Consider the following 24,592-nt stretch of genomic DNA (forward strand, 5'->3'; position numbering starts at 1 on the left):
CGTCAGAGGATCCCTCTCCTTTTGTGTTTGCAGCCAACATGTACCCCTGACAGTGCACACTTGCTTTTTTTCCCCCCCAGACACATGTATTTGTTATAACACCTTAGGAAAGAAAAGGGTGCTGCCTTTGCAAAGTTAGATAACTGGCCCAGTTCTTCGCTGCCGGATTGGCTGGGAGAGTCCCTGTAAAACCACACTGGCGAGGCGCCCGGCCCAGCCCTGCAAGGCTGCAAGCTATTTCCACAATTGGCCACTTCTGAGTGGAAGAGGGGGAGGTGAAGGCAGTCGGGCAAGCGGAATCTCCGCCAGGCTGCCTCCCTTCTTGTTTTTTTCTCAGCCAGAGTAGTTCGGCAAACCTGCTCTCGGTGCCTCTGAATCCGTCTCGCAACGCCCAGGAGAGTGGGGTGTAACGTGGGTGGCCAGGCACCTGGCCCTCCCTTAGCCCTGCTGGCACATTCCCAGAACAGGACATGTCAAGCTGCAAAAACCCTGGGGGCCCCGCTGCCCTGGACTTACCGGAAGTCCTGAAGTCACTACTGGAATATTCCTTGCCCTGGACCAACGAGATGACAGGTAGGATTGAGGAAATATGTACTGGGGGTTCTGTTTTCATTTCTCCTTCTCCTCCTTCAGTTGCAAGGTGAGAAAGGGGCAGATCTTCTTTGCTGCAAGCCCTTCAAGGGTGTGTTTCCCCAAAGCGTCCAAGTCAGACAGGGAGTTCTGGCACTGCGCATGCTGTGCATCTAGGAGGAAAAACAGTAGCAATGGATTGATTATAAAATCAGTCAAGAGTGCTGAACTCCTGATCCTTTTAATCTCTGTGCTCAGCTATTTATTGGAAACCCTCAAAAATTCGTGCACGGAAAAGTCTTGGGCACAAATCTTCATGCTCACATAGAAGTGACTTCCACGATTGCCATTCATTGTCCACCAATAACAACCAAGCCTCCAGACATTGCCTCTTCCCAGCCTCAGACTGTCCAGAAAGCCCAGCCTGCATGGGGCAGGCTGACTCTGCAAACTTTGATGCTGCAATTGTTTATCAGTGATAAACTGGGGTAGAGAACACAGCAAATGCTAGATTTTGTATGCAAGAGCACTTCTGTACCCCTAGGCTTTCTCACTCTCTGCACAGCATCCTAAAAAACAAATGGAAAGGACCCAGGAGGTTATTTAGTTTGGGATTTTGCTGTGCTAAACACTTTGCTCGTGCTGCACTGATGGCTTTGCTGAGTCTAATGTTGAGTCTCCAAGCACCCGTCACACAGCTTGAGTACTCTCTGGTTTTGGATAGGATGCTACACACCCTTGACAAAGCTGCTTTTTGGTTGTTGTGTTTTAATGTTTGCTGCTGAGCACTGGGCAGGTGTGTGGGAACATCCCTATGTCTGGGCATGAGTTGAGCTCACAGAAACAAACATGCACAGAGTTCACTTTTCCCTGGGGAATTGCTACCAGGACATCCAGGCAGCTCTGCAGTGTTGAGGGGCAGCAGGACCCAGGAACAGAAAAGCCAGACACACAGTATGGAGAGGGACCCTGCTCTCGCTCCAGGGTCAATGGGAGGAAAGGTTGCTGCTGGGACAGTGAAACATTCATATCAGGAAAGGCAGCCTACACCTGCTGTAATACAGTGAGCCCTATGTCACATGAACAGCTCCCTATGGGAAAGAAAAATAGGGCAAGGGGAACTGCCCCACCCCTAAGGGTCTCATTTTGTCACATTGCTCTGCTGCTGCCTCCTGTGAGCTCACTCTCTTCTTGGCTGAGACTGCCCACTACCAGGTATGTTTAAATGCCACACCATATGAAGTCCCACTGTTTGTGTGGACCAGGGCATGTTTTCCCAGCTGACAGTATCCAGATAGAAAGTGGAACTGTCTGGGAGGAGGCAGTAACTCATGTAAGGGCTCATGTGGTGCAGAGCCTTGCTGTGGCTAAGCTGAGTTTGACTCAGCTGGGAGTTTGACTTTCCTGGGATTTCTGCTCTCCAGAGCCAAGTGGATTCAACTAATCCAAGGGAGGAGTGCTAGCAAGACCTATCTGTTTAGAGTAGTGGGTAGAGGAGAGATCAATGATTTGAAGAGAGAATAATTTAGTCTTAACTCAATGTGACTTATTTGGCAGCTGAGAGTGCTGTTTTGTGACAGCTTTCTTCCCCAGCTCCAGGACCACCCTGCCTCTCTGCATCCCTTCCCATAGTACTCAGAACTGTCTTTATTATGCTGCCTCCCTCTCCAGACCAGCAGTCCCATCATAGCCCTCTTCCCACAGAGCTCAGTTTTCTCATCCTCAGTCACCATGCTTGGACAGGACTCATCTGGATTTGCTAGCTCTCAGACCTCTCTCTGTTCTGCTGTTGAAACTTCCCAGTGGGGCTTGATGTACATCTCTCCTTCACACCCTCTGTCCAGCAGTGAGCTGCTTGTCACTTTCCTCCCTCCCTGCTGCACCCCAGAACTGGGCTGTTCTGTATCATCTGGCACTGACAAGACTCCCAGAAATAACAGCCAAGGACACTGCATTCCTCTCCTCACATCTCACTGTTCTCCACTCTTTCTTCTCAGCTGCAGAGTGAAAGCAAATGTAAAAATCTCAGGCAGATCCCAGCTTAACCAAGAAGGTACAGCTTGTGGCACAGTGCCTGCTTTCTGCCGGCAATTGCTTGAGCACCTAACCCCCAGAGGCAGTGAGGAAAAGCTCTCAGGGCAGCCTCTCTCCTAGGTGGCAGGTGGTGCTAATGGAGGAGCAGGGTGATGTGAGAGGCAACCCACAGGAATGTTCCTCAGGAACTCCCTCCCTCCTGCCTTTGGGAAGAGCAGCTAACACTTGATAGTCTAGATCCTCTCCAAGAAAAGTCACAATTTATGGTGGTGCAGAACAAACAACACAGTGGGGCACAGGTAGAAATTTGCTGAAGGAAGAACATGGTCAGTCTAAAGGGAGTAAAAGCTGCTGAGTGGTTTTAATAACCTCCCTTCATACAGATATTACCCAGCAAAGCAGTTGCCATTGAGCTCTGCAGGGGTGATGTGCGCAGATACTGTTCCTTGAAAGAGTGTTGTACAGTACCGAAGCACAGCATCATCCTTTGGGCCACCAGCCTTGACAACAATGGAACAAAGTGACCGTGAGAGCCATAACTGAATTGGAAGCCTGCAGCCTGCCCCACTTTGGCTGCATCCACTTGCCTAAAAGCTGCTACTTTGTGACCTCACTTGTTGTGTTCTCTATCTACCACCTATCAGTAGCTATTTCCTAGACAAAAGCACCACTGCGGGCTTGCTGCCCCTCCACCAAGCTGTGTGTGCTGCCTCTGTTGTGCGGTCTGACATCTGTGTCTCATTACCCTCTGTGAAGTGGCATCTCCCAATTGTTAGGAAAATTAATCAACAAACACCAGAGGTTTATGTCCAAAAAGGAGACAGAGGACTCCTTTTACTTTATTCAAATAAAGGGAGAGGCCATAAGGCATTTCCCCTGGTGTCTCTCAAATTTTTGGAGGATGCAGCCTCCTATTTATCCTAATTTCCCAGCCGTATTTCCCTCTCTCTTTCCCCATTGGCTGAGGTACTTGAGAGGTACAGACTTCCCGGAATGCCTAATACCTAAGATTCCCCTTTAATGTATAACCCCCCTTTTAATTTTTAATTCTTATGGAATTTATGGGTTTTCCCCATTGTTTCTTGCATGTTTCATTATCCAATTTCATTTATTGGCAAACCTACCATTTGTTTGTAAAGGCAAATATCTTATTTTGCATTCACCAATCAGTGGAATCCTTCCCATTGTTTCTTTTATATCTCAGTGCTAGTTTTATCTACTAGCAGACCCACTGCTTGTTTCTAAAGACAAGTCTGTCATTCCACTTTCACACATGTGCCTTTTCTTCCTGCCAGCTGAGCTTGGCAAGGCAGGGGGAGTCTGTGGATAGTAGGCAGTAGCCCTGGAGCACACTGGGCAGCAGAGCATGACCTGTTCTGCCTGGTTCTTGCAACTGGATTTATCAGCCTTGATAAATGATCCATTAACCAGTGTCATTCTAGCCTATATGAACAGGGTGTCCTTTTCCAAGCTTCCTGTTGGACAGCATGTGTGCAGGAGTTGCATTGGGAGTCTCACCAGTTCTCTGTGAAGGAGGGAACAGATTGGGCCTCCCAGCCACACAAGAGAAGTAGCTGCTGGGTAGGGCAGCTCCACATCTGCCCAGGTTGGGTGGAGATGTCCCCTGGTCCTCATTGCAGTAAGACAATGGAGGAAAACCCTGTGACTTCAAATCCATTCCTTTCCCTGGGCCTTTGGGGAAGAGTTTAGACCTGATTATTTATTTATTTCCCCCCCCCACAAAGACCATCAGGGTTTATTAGTAAAGGTCAGGTAAAATTGTGCCTTGCCAGTTAAATTAAATGTCCGAGGTTTGTGGGGGGACGTTCAACCAAGCAGATGCCCAAGTGCCTACCCGAGAGGAAGATGTCTTTTTTTCTGCTGGCTCGTATGGGGAATGCCTGTGCTCTCACTCGCGCGGCTCTGTTGGATAGAGACGGGCCGATCCCAGTGGAGCACACCCTTCCCTTTCCCGGCTCGGAGCACGGTATAGTAGGCTCGCTCTAGCCCATCCTGCCGAGGCAAGAGCAGCCACTGCTGACAGGAGAAGCCTGTGGCTGCAGCATCTGACACTTGTGTGAATTTATTCATTCTGTGGGAGATGCTCCTCAGTATCCACCTGTGCTCTCAGGAACGAATTTGGCAATATTTGCTGCCTTCGTGTGTTCAGAAGCTTAAGTCCCAGCACGGCATCCCTGCTGCTAGAGCAAAGGGGCCGCTTGGGGACTCACAAGAATTTCTTGTGATCGTGGCAATAGGGAAAGGCGGCCTTTCCTCCCTTCCCCCAGCAGCCGGCCCATGCCAGCACTGCAGTGAAGTCCCTCTCCCTGCCCATGTTATGTAGGGCACGCCGCTGCGAGCATCGTGTGGGACGGAGGGAGATTAAATCCAGGGCACGCGCGAAAGGTGACTTCGGGACCCTAAATGAGGATATGCAAGGGCGGGCTGCAGTGCTGGCGGCGGGACAGGGCGGGGAGGGCGTTCGCAAGCGTCACGCTGCCTGAACGGCCCACACGGACCCCCGCTCGGTCGCGGCCCGTTCAGGCACTGCCAGGCCGCGGGAACAGGCGCGCGCTCGCCTCCCCCCGTCTCCTCGGCTCTCCGGGCGGTGACGCAGCGCCCGCGGCAGGAACGGGGGGGCGGGGCTCTGGATGCTAATAAGGCCGCTGAGGACCCGCCCCTGCACGTGCCCTGGCGGGCGGGGGGCGCGTGCCCGCGCCGGCCGCGGGGACGGGAAGGCGGGGCCTGCCTGCGCGGAGCCACCCCCGTCGGGAGGCACGGGCCAATCCCGGGGCGCGGAGAGGCCGGGCCGGGCCGGGGCCCCTAGCTCATGAATACTGAAGCACGCGCCGAGCGTCAGCTGGATGCGCCTGCGCCGTTAGCTCCGCCGCCGCCGCCGCCGGGTCCCGGGGAGCCGCCGCAGCCCCGCGCCGCTGGTGACCGCTGACAGCCCGCCCGCCCGCGGGGAGTATGCCCGGCCGCGCCGCGCACCAGGAGACGGCGGCGGGAGGACCAGAGCCCACTGCAGCCGGGGGGAGCGGGGCGGCCGCCGCGCAGCAGGAGCGGCGGGGCCTGGCGGGCGCGTTCCCGCTGGTGCTGAAGAAGCTGATGGAGAACCCGCCGCGGGAGGCGCGCCTGGGTGAGCGTGGGGGCGCGCTTGGGGGCGGCGGGAGCGCGCTGCGCCCCCCCCCAGTTATCCACCTCCACCGCCCCGTGGCTCGGAGGCCGGGTCTGGCCGCGGGAGAGGCCGCAAGCCCCGGCCCCCTCCCCCCGCCTCGTCCCTCCCTCCCTCCGCCCCCCGGCCGGCCGAGCCAAGAGCCGGCAGCACGGGATTGCTCTCCGCCTCCCCGGGATCGTTCTCTCCGGAGCGTGTAGGTGCCTGCGGTGGGCAGAACCGAACGCCGCGGGGAGGAAGGGTGGGCAGGAGCCGAGACGTGATCCGGTGGTTATAGTCTCTCGGCTCTCTGCAGCCTCCCCCCGCCTATAGATGCGTAGCTGGGAGCAGCAGTGAGAAGGTTTCGAGTCTTGCTTGACCTTAATTGCTGGGAAGTTGCTCGATGACACGAGTAAACAGCAGATCCCCTCAGATTAGGTTCCGGTGGTAATCCATAAGGGTATGAGTGACTGCCTGCACATGCAGTCCCGCATGGGCTGGAGCTGCTTCTCTGCCACTGGTGATGAGGACAGCAGCTGTGTAAATAACAGTGCTAGTGCTTATAGTCTTCGGTGCTGATGGCGCACTTTTTTATTTTCCCCTTGGGTTTTTTGTTCGGTGGTTTTTTGGTTTGGTTTGGTTTTTTTACTTCTTATCTGACAGTATTTTTGCCTTTCTTAGTATTGATTTCATTTCGAGGAAGGCTCAGAATTATCTGCACTGCTGTAATGCCCAGTGTACTGGTGTATAACAAAAGAAGTCCTTACACTTACGAATTTTGAGATTAAAAATAATTTTTTGGAGCAGTAGACAACATCCAGGGTAAACCACAGCCTGAGCAAGGTCGGCAAGATTGTTGCCAGTGAGGATCCTACCTACCTTGCATGTCTAATATTGCACAATACCCTTTAAATCTATTTTGTGATTCTGGAGACTCTTTTTTTTCCTTTCTGATTAAAAAAAAAAAACTAGCTTGTGATACAGTTTTTAGTTATGTTGCTATGGTGTGGGATGCTGCAGCACACAGAATCTTGAATCTACAAAATCATGAGATTTCTTAAGATATTTCTGCACCCAGGCCTTTTTAAAGTCATTAGTGCCAGCAGGAGCAATTTCATTTCATGTGTAGTTGCTGATAGGGATTTGGTGACTTTGTCTTGGGGGTGATTTTTGTGTTCAAAATCATGTGATGTGGCCTAGGGAGATGTAAAAATCTGAAATTAATACAATTGTGCGGTAGTGCATTTTTCTAAAATTAGAAACATTTAATACTAGATTGATTACTAGATGACCCCATTCTAGATGGTGAAGGTGTTCAGCTGGAGTCTCTAAAGCTTGCTAGTGAGTCCATTTCATCTTGATTATCCCTCTCCATTCATGGTGTAATACAGTTCAGGTTGTTCTTGTTCCTACAACTTCTCCATAGATTTCCTTAGTTCACCTTGTTCTGTTTCACTTCATACTTTGTGGAACTTGTTGCTTTCTGTTTATTTAGGTCTCTGATACTTTCCTTGTTTGCATATTCTAGATAAAAGAAAGAATGCCTTCATTGTCAACAGGTAGTTACTCCTAATTTACAAAATGCTTGTCTTTACACAAGACTTCTGACTCAACTGACTTCAGAGGATCATTGATTATTTTCTGTTCTATTGACAGTGATACACTCAAAATGTTAAAAAATTACTCATTTGCTTAATCCAGTGGTAAAGTTTCAGCAAACTTTCTGAGAAAAGACCCTGCACTTTTGTCTGGAATGCCTACTGACAAAAACACAATTTTCTGTCTTATTCTGTAGAAATATAAGAAAGAACTATAATAAGAAATTTTATCAGCTAGCTGCAGTGTCTATCCATTTATAGTCTCTGCAAGCTACCTGTGGGTTTTCCAACTGCTGTGGGTAATTTGACTACCGAGTCCAAGCAAGCAGCTTTCTAATCTTCCTGAGCAACAAAGGAGGGAGATCAGCAAGTTCCAGCAGAATGCCATCCCCTTGAACGCCCTGGCGTGTATTAGGTACAGCTCACCAGCCTTGCTGGGAGTTGTGTGTGTTATAAGGATTAAATAAATTAAAATAGTGGTATTTTTATAAAAAACTAGAAGTTCTGTGGGTTAAGGGAAGGCAATTAATATTCTGGAGCAGAAATGCAGGTCTCTTTCATTAGTAACAAGCTGCTGCATACTCTCCAAAGGATGCCTTAATCACCAGTTGCATGCTGCTGTGGCAGGAGAAATGCCTCAGCAAACATCACATCAATGGGCATTAGAGATAGGGAACCCTACAACCTGCCTTGTTGCGTCCTCACAAGTGGAACTAAGGATTAATGGAGCAATCAGCCTATATATATATTTAGTGGTTTCAGTATAATTTGACAATAGTTTTTTGGTGAACAAGAGGAAGTTTATCAAATATGTATTTATTCTGTCCGTGGGTGGTATAGCTCTTGACAGTGTGGTGGCCAAAATCTTCTAATCTTTAGGGGGTTTTGTGGTGTGTGTTTTTTTGTGCGGGTTGTGGGGGTTTTTTTTTGGTTTGGTTTTGGTGTTTTGGTGTGTGGTTTTTTTGTTGGGTTTTTTTTGTTTGTTTGTTTGTTGGTGGTTTTTTTTTTTTTTTTTTTTTTTTTTTTTTTTTTTTTTTTTTTTTTTTTTTTTTTGAGGGAAAAACAGGATGGGGAATAAAGCTCTTTTCAGGCTGCTGCTTTTGGTTTAAACATCAGTATTTCCAACAGGTCAGTAGCTGGAACGGTCCACTTAAGTCACTGAGCATAAACTGGTGTCCTCACTGTTAACAGCAGATGTACAGCCCAGTTAATAGGTCACGGTAGCAGAATGAGGGGGCTAAATCAGACATGAGCCAGCATCTGCAGAAGTACAGTCCAGAGTTATTAGAGTGACCTTGAATCGCTGCAATTGGAGCTACTTAGGATACTGCAGCTTTTCTGTCAGGTAATACCTGTTTACACTATAAATATCTTAGGAGAATTAATCTTTCAGGTCCTCGTACTGACATAGGCAGAAACTTCCCCCTCAAGATGCAAGAAGTTAATTAGTGTTTCATTAGATATTGTGCACCCAAGCAGGATGTTGTATGGCAGAAATAAAGATTAAATTATTTGAAAGAAAGCCTGTGGGAAAACATCAATGTAAAAATGATCATACAAAGTTTTTACCATGTTATGTATCACCTTTGAAATAGATGGGCTCCCAATATGTGCTCCCAACTTCTGCTGTTTTGTTTCAGATACTGTTAGAAGTGAGGGAGGAGAGAGAGACAGTATAGCTGAACAAAGACAGCAGTGGGGGCCCAGTGGTTGCTACGTTCTCACCTTGTAGCAAAAGGATAAAAAAAATATCAGATGCTTTTCTCCCCTGTAGGAAGGATCTAAACTGGTGTGAGCCAGGGACAATCACAAGAGGAAATTGGAGGAACCACAGTTTTTCCAGGTTACTGCAAGACAGCAGGATGATCATGCATATCCAAAAGGCACTAAAAGATCTGAGAAGAGCCACATATGCCAGTAGTGTAGTCTTTTTAGCATCTCCCTTCTGAAAAATATTTTTAAGCCTAATATTCTGTCTAACAATCACTTAATGATTTTTTTCATCTCTTGGAAGTGTTGTATTAGATGTTGCAAAACGAAAGCACTGCTGGTTTGTATTAAAACTGGCATAACGTATAATGATGTACTGTTTTCAAGAGTAAATTTTTTTTTTCTTTTTAGTTGACATTTTGACTTGACATTTCACAAGTTTTTTATCATGTTATTTAGAAATAGTTATTTATAAAAAAATCATTATTGTTGCTTCGATTTGTTTTGGTGCCATCTTTATGAGGATATCATCCACAACACGCAGTGCAAATCTGGGTTTGGTTCTGCTGGGCACTATGTAAGTGTTGGGGAATACACACAATCTCTATTTGCAGGTGAAATGTTGGTTCCAATTTGGTGGGGTGTACTCCAGTAGTAAGGGAAATTCTCCTTATTTAGAGAGTAGATGCGGTTTCTTTACTGGCTTCAAGTAGGAGCTGTTTAGAGACATTCTGGTTATTTGCATCATTACTGTTAACCTGCCTGTTTGCTTTGCCCAAGCAAAAGGTAGGAAAGTTGCAAAACTGCCTGCAAAAAGGAGTTTATAGCAGAAATAGGAGCTGGAAGATGGCAGTTTGGAGGCAGCAGTATAAAGTAGCAAGGAGAAAGCCAAAAGCTGCAAGGTAATGCTACCAAAGCTTAGGTCCAGGAGCCACTGGTCTGAATTTAATGTGTCGCTTAGGTACTTGCTCTTGATCCCAAGTGGGTGGCTGGTGAATGCTTTCTCAGCTGCTTGGTTTAAAATCAGTATCTTCTTTTGTATAAAATATTCACAATACAGTAGATAATTTACTTTGTATGGCAGCACTGTTCTTTAAGCCATAAAAAGCTCTTTCAGTCGCAGTTGCACACCAGCTAAGGCAGCAGTGTAAGGAATGCCACTTTTATCAGAATAGATTTTATATAAATAGGCTTTTCTGATGTAGAGTCGCGTTTCACCCCCACATCCACTCCCAATACAGAAAAATGCTCCTTTAGCATATTGTAGCCAGTCTAGAAAACCCTAATGCAAAAGATTGGTGCATTTTATTGGGCTAATCTCTGTTAATACTAGAGATCCAAACATCCAGTGTATGTCCTTGGAGTCCTTGTTCTATTGGACGGAGTATTCACTGGCTTCCATGGTAATGCCCAGTTTGCAAGTGATTAGGGTACAACTGGTGACAGTCCCTTCCTTTTGACAGCAGTGCTGGCTCAGTGCTGGCAGTACTAGCACTGCTTCTGGAATGCCTCCTTCGCTGCTGATAGAACTCCATGGCTGCATGGAGAACTGGATCAGGAAAATTACTTGGATTTTTAATTTTTTTTTTCTGACAGCTTATTTTTATCTCTTAAATTATGTAATTATTCCACAACTTGAGTTTTCTGCTTGGATTCTGTCCCAGACAATGGTTAAGATTCAGTAGCTATGGGGAACATAGAAACTGCCATTTTTCTGTAATATGTGCACTGTAGCACAGTAAATGGAGAAAAATGCATCAGTCTCCTGTGATTTGGGGGTGGGGTGTGGGAGTGTGCCTTATTAGACATCTCCCCAAAGAGTGAAAATTGTATGTAGGTGCTCTGAGCTATCTATAGTGAGCAGCACTTGGAGCTGTTGCTTTCTGTGGACATGCTGAGTCATTTCAGAGAGAAATGCTTCTAAAATGCTGAACAATAGGCATCCAGGTCTCTGGTGTCCTATGGACCTTTTGACTGATTTTCAAATGTAATCTGAAAACCCATATTCCTCTCTGGTTTGTAATTAAATTAATGTTCTGCACCTTCCTTCTTTGTGCATGAAATAAGCTACGCTGCTTCCTCAGAATTTTCATATTGGTTTCCCATATAATCCTGCTTAGGGACACTCACTTTTGTTATCTTCTGAGACAGGTATGTGAAAACTAGGCTGTTTTGCAGTGGTTGGTTAATAAGCTCCATGCAGCACTTCATCACACCTTGGTAAGCTATCAGAGCAAAGATGCTGGTATCCAAGACTGCTCAGCTGTCTGTGATCCAGCCGTCACAGGGGGTTAGAGCATTCCATATGTAAATGTTGCTTTTCAACATCTGGTTTTCCAGATCATGTAATGAGGCAGAACCATGAGCTTACTGAATTTCCTTTTATGGGGATTTTGTTGGACTCTCAAACCTTGAGTCTCTCCCATGTTTCAGCTTGTACAGTGACCTACTTGTATCTTTCAGATAAAGAGAAGGAGAAAATAAAGCTTGAAGAAGATGAGGCAGCAGCTGCCAGCACTATGGCAGTCTCAGCTTCCCTCATGCCACCCATTTGGGACAAAACTATTCCTTATGATGGCGAGTCTTTCCACCTGGAGTACATGGATCTGGATGAGTTCCTGCTGGAGAATGGAATTCCTTCCAGCCCTACTCACCTGGATTTGAACCAGAATCCGCTCTTGCCTGTGGCTGAGCTGGAAGGGAAGGAATCTGCTGGTGCTTCCACTGGTTCTCCTGCATCATCCTCTTCCACTGCAGTTTACCAATCTGAATCAGCCTCCAGCACAGGTAGATGGACTAATACAGGGTTTTCAGGGATTTCTGTTGTTCTCATATTAAAAGGTGCCTCTTTAGATCAAAGAGGAGACATGCTAACCCTGTCAGTGTTTGTTGTGGCAGGTTAAATAGTACAAACATGCTCCATGTAGAGCCTTAGTTCGTGTGTCAATTCATGAAGATGCTGCCTGTCCTTTTCTTCCCCTCTTCCCATCCTATGAAGAATAAGTGTCTATCAATGTGCAGTCTGTTTGTCTATCAGTGTGCAGTCTGTTTTGCTTTTGAAATTCTAAGAGCTGAAACAGCAACATAAAGTATTTGCTTTCTTGGCATTGCTAATGTAGTGAGAAGCTGGACATACTGAGAAAATACTTTCTCAGGTTATTTTACATCAGATTTGATAGCTTGTCACGAGGCTTTTTACTACCTTGATCTGCTTGGGTGAACTTGGATTCTTATGTGAACTTAATGTACCTCAAATAACAATGTTAAATAGAAAAACAGTGAAGCAATCTTTTTTGTGGTAGCTTGGGGAATGTGAAAATAGACACTTGAAAAAGGTGTTTTAATGATGCAGTTTGATGTTCTGTAGTGCTTTGAAGAGGGAATGGAGGAACAAAAACCCAAAACTGTGCTTAAATGGTATTAGGAAACTTCATTTGTAGTATGGAGATCTCTGTTAAAGAATTCAGCTGTTCAGTTTGTCCTAGGTTTGGAGTTTAAACATGATAGCCATCACAGTACTATTTTATGGGCAAGCTTTACAGAAAGCATTTTGCTCTGGACCTCTTCTATGAATCTGTGGGAAAGATAATGTGGAACTCTTTCCGTAAGTTATAGGGTGTAACTTTTTTCTAGGTGGTGCATGCAAAACTTATTTATTGATCAGTACTGCAGTGGCATGCAGTTTTGCAATTCATGTATATGAAGTTTTGTAAACAATACATTAATATGATAACGTTCATATGAACACTACCAGTGTCAGACATTCTGTTGGAGTGTTTGTTTCTATGTGGCAAAGAAGAATACTGTTGCATTTGTAACAAACCTCCTTTATTTAGTCAGTTGTTTGGGAGTCTACTTGTCTGACCTTTGAAGGTCCCAGGGCCTGAGGTATTTGGGCAGGCTTCTTTCTGTAAGGGTTTGCACGGTACAAAACTCAGGCTGATAAAAGTTTCTCCCTTCTTACTGCTGTTGAAAGTGCTTTTTATGTGTGCAAAGCATGTAATTTTTGCCAAGGAAGTTATTAACTCCTGTCCTGCATCTGTCTACTCATGTCTGTTAGTCTGGCACCTGTTCCTAGAGTTACAGACTGGACTGTGAATTCTTTCTCTGTACCAGCAGCAGTACAGCACCCACCACACCTCAGGAAAGTACCAACTAATACTATTAAATATTTCTCACCACAGGGCAATAAAGTTGGCTTCTTTGTTGATTCTCTTCGTCCTGCTGAATATATTGTAATTTCTCCTGTTGTTGCCAGAGTCCCCACCACAAAATGAGAGAAATACACCCAGCCCCATTGATCCTGACTGCGTAGAAGTTGAGGTGAATTTTAACCCTGATCCTGCTGATTTAGTGTTGTCCAGTGTGCCTGGTGGTGAGCTCTTCAATCCTCGCAAACACAAGTTTACTGAAGAGGACCTGAAACCACAACCTATGATTAAAAAAGCCAAGAAGGTTTTTGTCCCAGATGAGCAAAAGGTAACAGATTTATTGCTGCAAACTCTTCTAGGCCTTGATAAAAGTTTCTGACTCCTTGTCCAAACACTTTGACATACAGAACTAATGCAGTTTACCTACATGATTGGGCAGAAGCACTGCCAAGAATAGAATTGGCAAGCCAGCTGCTATGCTTGCTGTTTTGCAGGTTTTGGTATTATGACCTAATTACTGGCAAGGAGCAACTGATCATGCTATATACAGAAATTAGAAGAACTATCAAGTCAAATCCTCATCGCCTGCACTTTTGAAGGCTACCATCTGTATTTGCCCAGTATTATGTCTAATCTGGATTTAAGCAACCCAGACAACAGAACAGGTGGTTTTATGTAAAAGTTCACTCCTGAATTGAAACTAAGTAAAGGAAGCATTTCAGTTGGATGGCTTCTTAATACCCAAGTCTCTAAATCTCCTTAGTTCTAGCAGTGCACTTGGTTTATCCTAAAAGAAGACTTGTGTAAAGATGAAATCTTACAGTACTGCCTGGTCTCCATTTTGATGTCAGAGCCCTGCGAACATATTGAGGAGATTCCTCAATATAGAAGTCAGTGTGAATATCATTATACAATAAAGAAGTGTCTCCAAAACAGTTTTCAATTTTTTTTTTTTTTTTTTTTTTTTGTTTTTGTTTTTGTTTTTGTTTTGGTGTTTGTTGGTTTTTTTTTTTTTTTTTTTTTTTTTTGTTTTGTTTTGTTTTGTTTTGTTTTTTGTTTTGTTTTGTTTTTGGGGTTTTTTTTTTTGTTTTTTTTTGGTTTTTTTTTTGTTTTTTTGTTTTTGTTTTTTTTTACTACAGGATGAAAAATACTGGACAAGGCGAAAGAAGAATAATGTGGCAGCAAAGCGTTCCCGTGATGCTCGGCGATTAAAGGAGAATCAGATCACAATTCGGGCAGCCTTTCTTGAGAAAGAAAATACAGCCCTGAGGACGGAGGTGGCAGAGCTGCGCAAGGAAGTTGGACGATGCAAGAACATTGTTTCTAAATATGAGACCAGATACGGACCCTTGTAAGCACACCCTTTTCCTTGTTAGGGCTCTTTGTTTTAGCCTCTTAGACTTCTCTGCCATCTGTAGAGACTCCCAGAAATAAAGTTTATGGAGGCTTTGCTATTTTGCATCTACACTAGAAAAAAAAACAACAAAACACAAACAAACCCTGTTTCTGTTGGCACAACTCATTCAGGCCCTTTCCTGATCATTCTGTTGTCTAAACTCTTAGTGTCCATATGTACAACCTTGTTTTCAACACAAGATAGAACATTTTCTGATGTCCTACAATTGAACAGATTCACCTGTCTGGAAGAATAAATGTGGATCCCTCCAGACTGGATAGAGATTTTGCTGTCTGTTCTGACTTACATTTTTAAGAGAGGAAAGAGCCTAGGTGATGCTCCTCTTTCTCTCTCTCCTTTTTTTTAATTTTTGTTTTGTTTTGTTTAATTTTCAAACTCTTACTCTTTTCTCCTCTCCATTCCACCTCCCCCTCCCGGTAAAAGTGTAAAACGTAATTTCAGGATATAAGTAGATGTTGCTGGGCAGCATCATGAAATTGTTTCCTCTTCCATTCAGAGGCACTAGAAAAGTTCCTGCTGTATAGAACTCTGTTCCTGTTGAAGACGAGTAAGGGAACCTTTAAGGCAGGAAAATATTCAATCTCTTGCAAAAACAGAAGTATTGTGAGGTTAATCTATGAATGTTATGCAGAATGGAGTCAGTGCAGTTTTGATTACAATACTGTCTATATGCCTTGATAGGTTCTAATCCTGGATAACTTGCAGAAACCAAGGAGACAGAACAGTAATCACTCCATATATGTGGACAAAATAATTTGATGTGGTTTCTAGACTCTATCTCTACCACCACCCTTCCTTTTTTCCTTAGAGCGTCTTCTCTCTTGAACTTCTGATAAAGCAGCATGTTGCACTTAACTGAGAAGTTAGAGAGATTTAGAAAAAGAGATCTGGCTCATTAGGCTGAACCTTGAGTCCTAGCTGTTAAAAAATGGCCAGCACATTATGCTTTGAAAGAAGGGGCTTTTTTAAAGAAGTAAACAAGCCACTGTTATTTTACTGCACCTTACTTGATGTGCAAGAGATTGAGAAAGAGTCTTGGTCCTTTGCCTCGTAAACTCACTATGGGATAAGCTACACCCACTATAAACACAGTTTACCTCACCATCTCCTGTGTAGCACTATATCTGGTCTCTCCATGCTTGCTGGTTCTACCTCCAGCATGTTCCCTGATAGAAAATTAGCACACAAGACTTTCCCCCTTGGAAGTAATCCATTCTCAGCATCAAGCACTGCTTCAATGATAATACTGTGTTGAAAGAAAAAATATGCTGTGTGTGATGTTGAGACCTTCTACGTGATCTACAACTGCAAGAACTAGAAGCTTAACGAGAAGTATATGTCCTCTTAACATGCAAAGCTGTCTTAAGATAGTGACTGTGTCAGAACTAGATTATCCTTCCTGGGATAATATTTATATTAAGGAGTAAATGTGGGATGATGATGTTGAGGGTAGTTGCAGTTCCTCTATTGAAATCTGAACGTATATTGAAAAAGCATTAGGGTTTATTTTCTGTGCTAAAGACTAGCTTGTCTTTTAATCATAATGTGGAAATTATGAATTTAGAGCAATTTTGTGTGGACTTCTTAAGGAAGTGGAGAAGCAGGCTAATCCCCAACACTTAATGTGTGTTTCGAATGATCCCCTCCCTCTGTTATGCTCTTAATTTGACTAGACTGGCTCTTGATATGGTGTTGGTCTAATTTCTTTCAAACATACTGAAAATTGTCACCCTTTCAGCAGGGTTTTTTCTTTCATAGGGTGGTTTGTGGTGGTGATGGTGGGAAGTATGTTATAAATAAATTGTCACACTTAACACTTTGCTTTGTTTAAAGTGACTTATCTGATTCCGAGTGATGCAACTTTAAAGACTTTTAAAAACAAAGAAACTAAAAAGCACACATGAATCGCCAGAGTTCCAGTGTGCCAGTCTTCAGAGTGAGCAGTGAAATCTATGAGGTGTCCCAACACAAACAACTGATGATGACCCTGCCTGCCTCCTTGCCTGCAAGTACCCCATCTGACTACCCAGGGCTGGGCATGATGAAAAGTGCAAAGTCTCCTTTATTCTGTATATGGCTTCCTTATCTGTCTTTCTCACTGTAACTATGAACTACGATAAGCTTACCTACTGGGGTTTTGTCAAGACACTCAAAGTTCATGTCTCAAAGTCTGTTGACAGCCTGTGTGAATAGTGACTCTTCGTTCTGGCACTCGAGTGGAAGAAGAGAGGGAGTTTTAAATGAAAGTGTCTGTATATATAAAGAACTGCTATATTTTAAGACTTTTCCCTGCGGTGTAATGAATTTTATTTAATACTGCGTCTCACTTCTGGTGCAGTGTAGCATACTGTGGAGTACTGTGAGTGCAGAACTAAAGACACCAGGAAGACAGCAGCCTGTAATGTGTGAGACTTCAGAAGATTACAGCAGATGTACCAAAATAATCCAGAAAGCACCACAGGGTGCCATACAGAGAGTGATAAACCTCTATCAAATGACCCATGTAATAGTAAACCATGTTGGTTGCTTTCTTGCTACACTGCTGTAAGCTGTCTTTTCCTTTATTTTGTTTATGAGGCTCACTTTATTTTATGGTATTTTGCTGAAACAGGATCTATTCTTCTGCTAACGACTTAATCATCATAGAAAAGGTGCTATTCTGAGTTGCTGACCTCCAAGTCTTTTGGCAGTCTGAAACTACCAAATGAGTATTAGCTCCAGGAAAACAATGGCTATTAGCTGCCATATTACAATTTTCTGATTCGTGACTGCAGGACAACTGCAGTGCTGAAGGTGAAACAGCCAATGATATTCCACAGTTAAGGGCAGCTTAAGTGTGAGGACCCTTGTGCCAGTGTGGGAGGGTAGATGAAAGCTTGGAGGGATTGTGGAGATCTTTGTTGTTTAGAAGATGGAGGAAGTAGGTGGAAGTTCCGTTGTAAGAGTTTCATCAGCATAATAATCTGCTCTTATATTAAGGGAGCTTGAGAGCTAAACCTATGTGGAAAGAACAAGAGTACTTACTTTCTAGGAAAGGAGTACAGGGCCATGCTTGTAAAAATGGAGCTTATAAGACGGGAGTGTGTTCATGCCTGGAGATTGATGAATAGCTTACACCTCAAGAACAATAATCTTTAAAGCTTTCTGAAGCACAAGTGCCAAAATTATGAGGCATGACTAGTTACCAGCATAGCTCAGTGCTATCATATTTAACAAATATTTTGACTGTGTTTACCCAAGAGATTCCACCCCTAATTTCAGAGCAGAAACGCATAGAGAAAAATGTGAGAAGCAGCAGCTGATATTGTAAGCTTAATTTAAAAAAAAAAAAAAAATTCAAAAGTCATGTTTCATAACCAGTGTTTGACAGCATAACCTTTTTACAGAGCTTATATATTAAATGTTGTTTTTGACCTATCATTTTTAATGGACAATGTACTGAAGTCAAGAAAGTGTTTTTAACTTTTTGCTGGTTACCAAAGTATACCTATGAGTGTATTATTACAGTTTAGGATTATAAAGCTCTGAGATAATCTTGGGATATTTTTATGAAATAGATGAATATATTAGTTCCATGTTGCTGAAATGGCAGCATATATCTCTACCTATATTGAGTATAGCTCATTTTGACTGATGTTTTTGGTATGTACTCATTTTTGCTCTGTTTTGGTGATAAAGACCCAAACCATGGATAAAAAAAAAACAAACCAGCAACAAAACAAACAACCATGACAGCGTGTAAACGTAGTACCTTTTTTCATTTATAATTTCTAAATTGTCAGTTAGCCCTGGCTTACCTAAGTTCTTAAACTTCTGCTTTCTGTTTAAATCACAAAGTGAAAAGCCAAATAACTGGGCAAGGAGTTGCTTCATTTGGATCCTACTGTGCTTAGGAATATCTTTTAAATACTTACATATTGCGCACAGGTTTTGCAGTATATCGTGACATTTTAACAGCAGAATATTCAACCAGTGAGATTAGCATGTGCAATTCTGTCGTTTTATTTCTCTTAAAAGCTTACACAGTGGAAACTAGCAGTGAATGTTCATTAGATCTTTATTTCAGAGAAGACTGTTAGCAAACACTTGTGCTTCCCTGTAGGACAATGCAGATTTGCACAATCTGTGATTCATGTGTCTACGGGTTGCAAAACTGGAAAATTGCACTTCAGGGTGAGTGAGGCTCAACTTTTGTAGCTGAAGAATTTGTTGTTGTTGTTCTTAAGAAGTATTTAAAGATAGATGAGAAGGTAGTAACTATTTAAAGGATTGCGGATGTTGCCAGACAAAAAATACCTTGCAATGCTGAATTCCTTTCTCAGTTTTTGCAGTCTCAGGAAGTTAATTTTATTGCTCCAGAGCTCTCTGCTCCTCTCGGAATAATTCACTGCATCATTTTGTTTCTTTGACTAGGATGACTCTCCTATCTGTAAGTGATAACCAATATTCTTTTAGCTCAATTTGAATATCAAAAGATACTGAATTGACACTGTTTGAAGTTCTCTAGCCTTGGAGCATACTCTCTAGAGGCCATAAGTGTACCTGATGCCAGCCTACTCCATTCCAGCCACAAAGGGACCATCTCCAAGGGGAGAGAATAAAGGGCCATGTGCATGTTTCAGCATCACTGCAGGGATTGCCAGGAAAGAGAGCCATTTATGACAGAGCTGTGCTTTCATTGGGAAGTGGATTGACACCACATGGCCATTTCATAGTTCTAGCTTTGAAAATATATAAACTGTGGATGGGGTTTGTGCACAATGAGTGTTGTTTTACTCTGCAGAAGACAGCAGCTATGAATAAATGACATGCAATATTTAATACAGTATTGCTTTCATACATGATGATCTAATCTACATGTAGTGGGTTTGTGTCTAAAAATTCCAAGAAGCTAAATCTTTAACCTGTTGCCAAGATCTGCTCCCACTGAAGCTAGTAACAAAGATATCATTAACTCCTACAGGAAAAAGTCTTTACTTTTATGTGGTTATTGTAACGTTTCAGCAAGTGCTGGAGTCATGGGTGTCTTTGCTTTACTCTGAAGCATTCTATGCTGGGATGAGTTGGATGCATCTCAGATTGCAGGTGTAGTGTTAGTAAACTGGTCCTGATAGTTTTGATACTCAGATATTCTGAATTCTGCTTTTTTTTTTTTTTTTGGTCCTATGTGGACAGAGTGAAAAAGTAGCATACTATAAACTTGTGTTGGAGAAGAAATGTTTTTGGATTGTTTGGCTTTTTGCTAAGCGGCTTTTTGCAGTAACATTTTATGTCTTTTCTAACAATTCTCCATTTCATTTCCTTGCTGTGCTGTTTCAAAGCCCAAGGTGTTCTAACCAGAAATCAGTTTCAGCATTATCTGCAGGCCTGATACTAATTGTACCAAATCAATTTCAAGTTGGGAGGTGCAGTGGAAGACTAGCAGCTTTGGGAATACTGTAATAAAACCACTTATGCAGAAAAAAAAAAAATTGTAGATAGCAAAAATAATGGACCTGCACAGAGGAGAATATTGCTGCTTCAGTATTGTAAGCCACCTGAGCATAAAAAGGCTTTGTTGCTTGTGATCAGGTGCTTTCATTTTTAGTGAGGAGAAGTTATCTCAGACCTTTGTAAAATCCAGATAGGCTTTTGTTCACCCTTCTAGTTTTAGCTGCTAAACACAAGATGAGTAATGCAAATTTATCTTAGTGCATAAATCTCATATTTTTGGCAACATACACTAAATCCATAAAGAGAAAAATAATTTGTTAGTGCTAATGTTTTGCCTTTGCAGCACTACAAGACTGACTGGCTTTCTAGATGTTCAGATAATTACTCTGGTCTGTATATCTGCCACTGTTAACATGGTGAAGATAGATAAATTCACAGTTGAAGACTGGGAGAAAGGTAGAAAGGATAGGCTTACCTAAATATCTGTGGAGATGCTAACATGCTGATGGAGAAATTACAGTGATTTAACTCATGATAATGCATATTGTCATATAGATGTAATTTGTTAGTTTGATAGTCTGCTATCCCTTATGAGTCACTTTTGGAATGCAAACTTCTTGAAGTTCAGACACCTACAGGGAAAAAGAAATCCTTTGAGGAAGATACATATGTAGAAAGACATACTTGGCAAGGAGAGCAAAGAATGAAAAAGGAGAGTAATGCAGGAGTCTGACCTGAGTGAGATTGCTAAAACTGACACCTCACTGTTTATTACTTTAGGCCAATTTGGATCCCCTCAGCATCCCCTTAGCATTATACTGAAGATAAGTACTTGTTTAGGTCTTGGGAATCTCCTTGTCTTGGTCCTACTTCCACCATCCAGAAGGAAGTGAAAGGAATATACAGATAGGGAGGAGAGTTACTGTAGAAAGGCCCGAAAAAATAGCTATTGCTTCAATTAAGTGTGCAGTTGTGCTGGGACTTGACCTGCCAATGTGAACTGGTCAGTGCTGTCTCATGAGAAAACTAATATCTGAGGCCCCAATCTTTTAAGCCTCAATTCTGCTGTAATTTCTGCATGGGAAGAGCCCTATGTCTATAGAGAACCATGTGGACTTCACAGGATCTGTTATTGAATATGAAGCTCTGCCCAGGCAGTCAGCTGCAGAATTGTGTCTTTAGCACACTATCCAGTTGTAGTTAAAGGGCTGTTGATATTAAGTGTAATTTGGGTGCCTGTTATATAGCTAAAACCCTTGTTACTTCATTTTCCTAAGGCATGAGTAGAAGCCCTTTGCTGTACAACATCTGTAAAAAACTTTAAAATGTACTTCACATATGTCTAGTAAATTAAGGCATGTGATTTTGGTCTGTGGGTCTCAACAAACCTCGACTCGTGTACCTGCCTGAATGTTTTCCTAGATCTGCAGTTACGTATCAGTGAGAAGGGATGGTGGGATTTGTTTTCCCGATGGGAAACATAATAGCAGCTCTCACCTGTCACACTGGGGTGACTGCTAGCTACTGGTCCGGATCAGGGATAGATGCATCCTCTGCACTTTTATGTGAAGTTGTCTGAAATATGGTGATTAACATGATTATTGGAATACTGTATTTTGTATAACTTAGAACATGTAAATACACTTTTAAAACTAATCTGTTCTATGAAGTAATAAATAAGTGCTTCCATTGTAATATCTGAATATTGTTAATGCTTCATGTAGCTTGATTTGGGATTATTTCTTTCCTAGAGCACTACAGAAATCAAAACAAAGATTGATGTTGTGGAATTCTAGTCTAGTTGTGATGCTTTCTATTAACAAAAAATGTTTTAAAAATAAAAATGAGCTACTTTAAGCAGAGAAACTAAGATTTTGAGGGAACTGATTCTCTTCCAGTCTTTCTTTAACAGTAGTCACTGATTACATTCATAATTGTACTCTTCCCATCCTGTTAGCTGGACAGTTGATTTGTTTGTGAGTAGCATTTGGAAAGTAGCAATATTAAAATTATTTGTAAACTTTAGTGACTGAGGAAAACTAAAGCCAGGTGGTTTTTGTTGGGTGTGGTTTTTTAACTGTTCTCTCTTTTGGCTCAATCAGATGTCTCCACCCTTCAGCCAGACTGCAGCAAGTTTCAGTGCAACAGTGAGTGATTGTTATTGAAGCTCATTTGTGATCTAGATAGTCTACATCTTTATAAGTTCTATTATGTACATAGATGACACAGGTTTCCTGTTGTGGTGTGGAGAGAGAGAGAGAAATTGATTTATGATTTGTGGTTTTGCTGAGTACATGTTCACTGGATGCTGCACAGCTGGACCTTTCATCAACTTTCATGACCTTTTCTATCTTGTGTTAAAAAGAAAAAAATAGAAAACAGTGGAGTGAGAATCATGAGCAGTCTGCTAGGAAATCTGAACACTTGGGTTTTGAAGAGGAGGTGTTATTAATCCATCAGCCTTCATGTAAAGAGATTAGCCTGTGATTACACTTTCTCCAACCATACTGTAACTTTGTCTTTTGTGCTGTTCTGGAGCAGACTCCTCTCTGGTAACAGCTGTGTCTGCAGTGTTCCATAAATGACAAAGCCATATCTTTTGTAGTGAGCAGAGACGACGGCATCTCTTTTTATTTTCTTCTATTTTTTTCCTCCTCTCTCAGTGTCTCTAGGCTGTAAAATAGCTATGGAACAGCTAAGCAAATGTGCAAGTTACTCTGAAAACTATGTTCTTGTAAAGCTTTTTCAAACACATATAGCTTTTAACTAAATAATTTGAGGGAACTCCTATCTGCTATATTTGGCCTGAAATTCTGTTGCCTCCTGGATAAAAGTATATTTTTGTCTTCAGATATGACATTGATCTGTCCCATTCATTCAGTGGGGATGGATGATAAATCTGCACAGTATTTATATAAGATATAAATATGATCTTAATTTTACTGCATGTTGTTTAATCTCTTGGATGTCTACTCCTTGAGGTTGTCTATATAATTCCTGTATATGTAGCTGCTTTTTGAAGCAGTCCATCAAGTGCATTTGAGATCGTCCTGACTGAAAAATTCCACAGAAGTGAAAGAGATAATAAAGCTTGTAAAGCAGCTGGATTAAAACTGTATTGCCAGAAATGGTTTTAATTTATATATGAATCTTCTGTCCCAAACTGCTCATTTTGTACATAAATCTAAACACTCCTGGCAGCTGATGGGTGAAAATAAAGGTGCTTAAACAGCAATCTAATGAGGAAAGGGCATTTCACTATTACAGAGTTGGTATTATTTTATATTTCCATTTATTACACTTTTTTAAATGTATAAACCACAGATTTGAATTCTCAAAGTCTTTGGCTTGGATTTTGTGAGTAGTTAAGTCCTCTCACCTCTCTGCTCGTAACTGGTTTTTAAGAAAAAGAAAAGCTTTTGTTTAAAATGTAAAATTTTGACTGTATTAAATTCTGTTAGTAACCTTCCTTTTTAAAAAATAAAATGTATATTCCACTATGCTGAGATCCAGTAATTTTGTTCTCTAGATAGCATATTGTGTGGTGTACAGCTCCACTGCCAGCATTACACCTGCAATTTGAAGTGAAGTTGGTAGACTCTAAAACAGCTGATCCTCTATCGGGAGCAGATCCTTGCTATGCATTTCCCATGTGCTAAGTGTGCTGGTAACAGGTATACCATTCCCAGTTTTTATTTTCTGGATTAACTGATTTCAAAAGCATTGGAAGGTTTTGTGTTTTTCCTGCAGTGATTCTTAGTTGAACTCAGGTAGGCAAAGAAATCTGAGAACAAGTCATCCACAAACACTTGGACTGTGCTTTGTCTGTTACGTTGGGGTTGAGAACATCCACAAAGTAATCAGAATTTTACTTTCTTTCATGGGAAGAAGTAAGGTTCTGAATAAGTAAGTTTTTTGTCAAAGAAGACAGCTTTCTCTGTACCTTGCAAAAAAAATTATTTTTTTTTTTAACTAAACCTCAGTTGGTTGATTGATTGATTTGTTGGGGGTTTTGGTTGGTTCATTGTTGTATTCCATTGGTGGTTGGGTTTTTTCATTTTTGTTTTCCAAAAGCTGGTAATTGAAGATCAACCTGTAAGAAATTTGTTTTCTATATATTCACTGCATCTCATACATGCTTTCAAGGTGGACAAGATCATTGGTGCTTCAGTATAACCTCTAGATAAACTGCAGTAAGGATCTCTGTTGGATCTTCACTTTTGTAAAAGGTATCTTGTATGATTAGTGATGGAGGGTGGTAGCACAGAACAAACTAAGTGTCAGTGGGTTGTTTATCTCTGGCTGTCTTCCAGAGCCATGGCAGGATGAGTTACCCAGGCATTTTGTTTATGAAAGCAAAAAACCTCTTTAGAGGGAGGGGCCTGACCTCTTACCACATACCAAAGACCAAGGACTTCTCATGGCCAAGCCAAGGATTTGCCCTAGAAAACTGGATGCAAAGCTGTGCTGGATGCATCCTTCTGGTCCTATATGGCCTTAACAGAGCAGAGAGTATTTGGCATTT

At 42.4% G+C, this 24,592-nt stretch overlaps 1 protein-coding gene across 3 annotated transcripts; it reads left to right on the forward strand.

Moving 5' to 3' along the window:
- Positions 1-222: 222 nt before the first annotated feature.
- Positions 223-23,567, forward strand: TEF (TEF transcription factor, PAR bZIP family member). 3 transcript variants are annotated; one of them, XM_040060951.2, is made up of 5 exons: positions 252-573; positions 11,530-11,853; positions 13,325-13,545; positions 14,357-14,568; positions 16,468-23,567. In XM_040060951.2, exons 1-5 carry the CDS (start codon positions 471-473, stop codon positions 16,487-16,489), a joined length of 882 nt encoding a protein of 293 aa, XP_039916885.1. In that variant the 5' UTR covers positions 252-470; the 3' UTR covers positions 16,490-23,567. The 3 variants fall into 3 exon arrangements, with proteins under 3 accessions (XP_039916886.1, XP_039916885.1, XP_039916883.1); XM_040060949.1 differs by lacking the exon at positions 252-573 and adding an exon at positions 5,560-5,743; XM_040060952.2 differs by having other exon boundaries at positions 223-573; positions 14,357-23,567.
- The last annotated feature ends 1,025 nt before the right edge of the window (positions 23,568-24,592 follow it).

Source organism: Hirundo rustica, chromosome 4 (genome assembly GCF_015227805.2).
Source record: "Hirundo rustica isolate bHirRus1 chromosome 4, bHirRus1.pri.v3, whole genome shotgun sequence".
Lineage (NCBI taxonomy): Eukaryota > Metazoa > Chordata > Aves > Passeriformes > Hirundinidae > Hirundo > Hirundo rustica.

Coding starts and splice junctions, on each gene's coding strand:
- TEF (XM_040060949.1), top strand. CDS start 5,575: ATGCCCGGCCGCGCCGCGCACCAGGAGACGGCGGCGGGAGGACCAGAG. Junction 5,744..11,529: donor GCCGCGGGAGGCGCGCCTGG/GTGAGCGTGGGG, acceptor TGTATCTTTCAG/ATAAAGAGAAGGAGAAAATA. Junction 11,854..13,324: donor TGAATCAGCCTCCAGCACAG/GTAGATGGACTA, acceptor TGTTGTTGCCAG/AGTCCCCACCACAAAATGAG.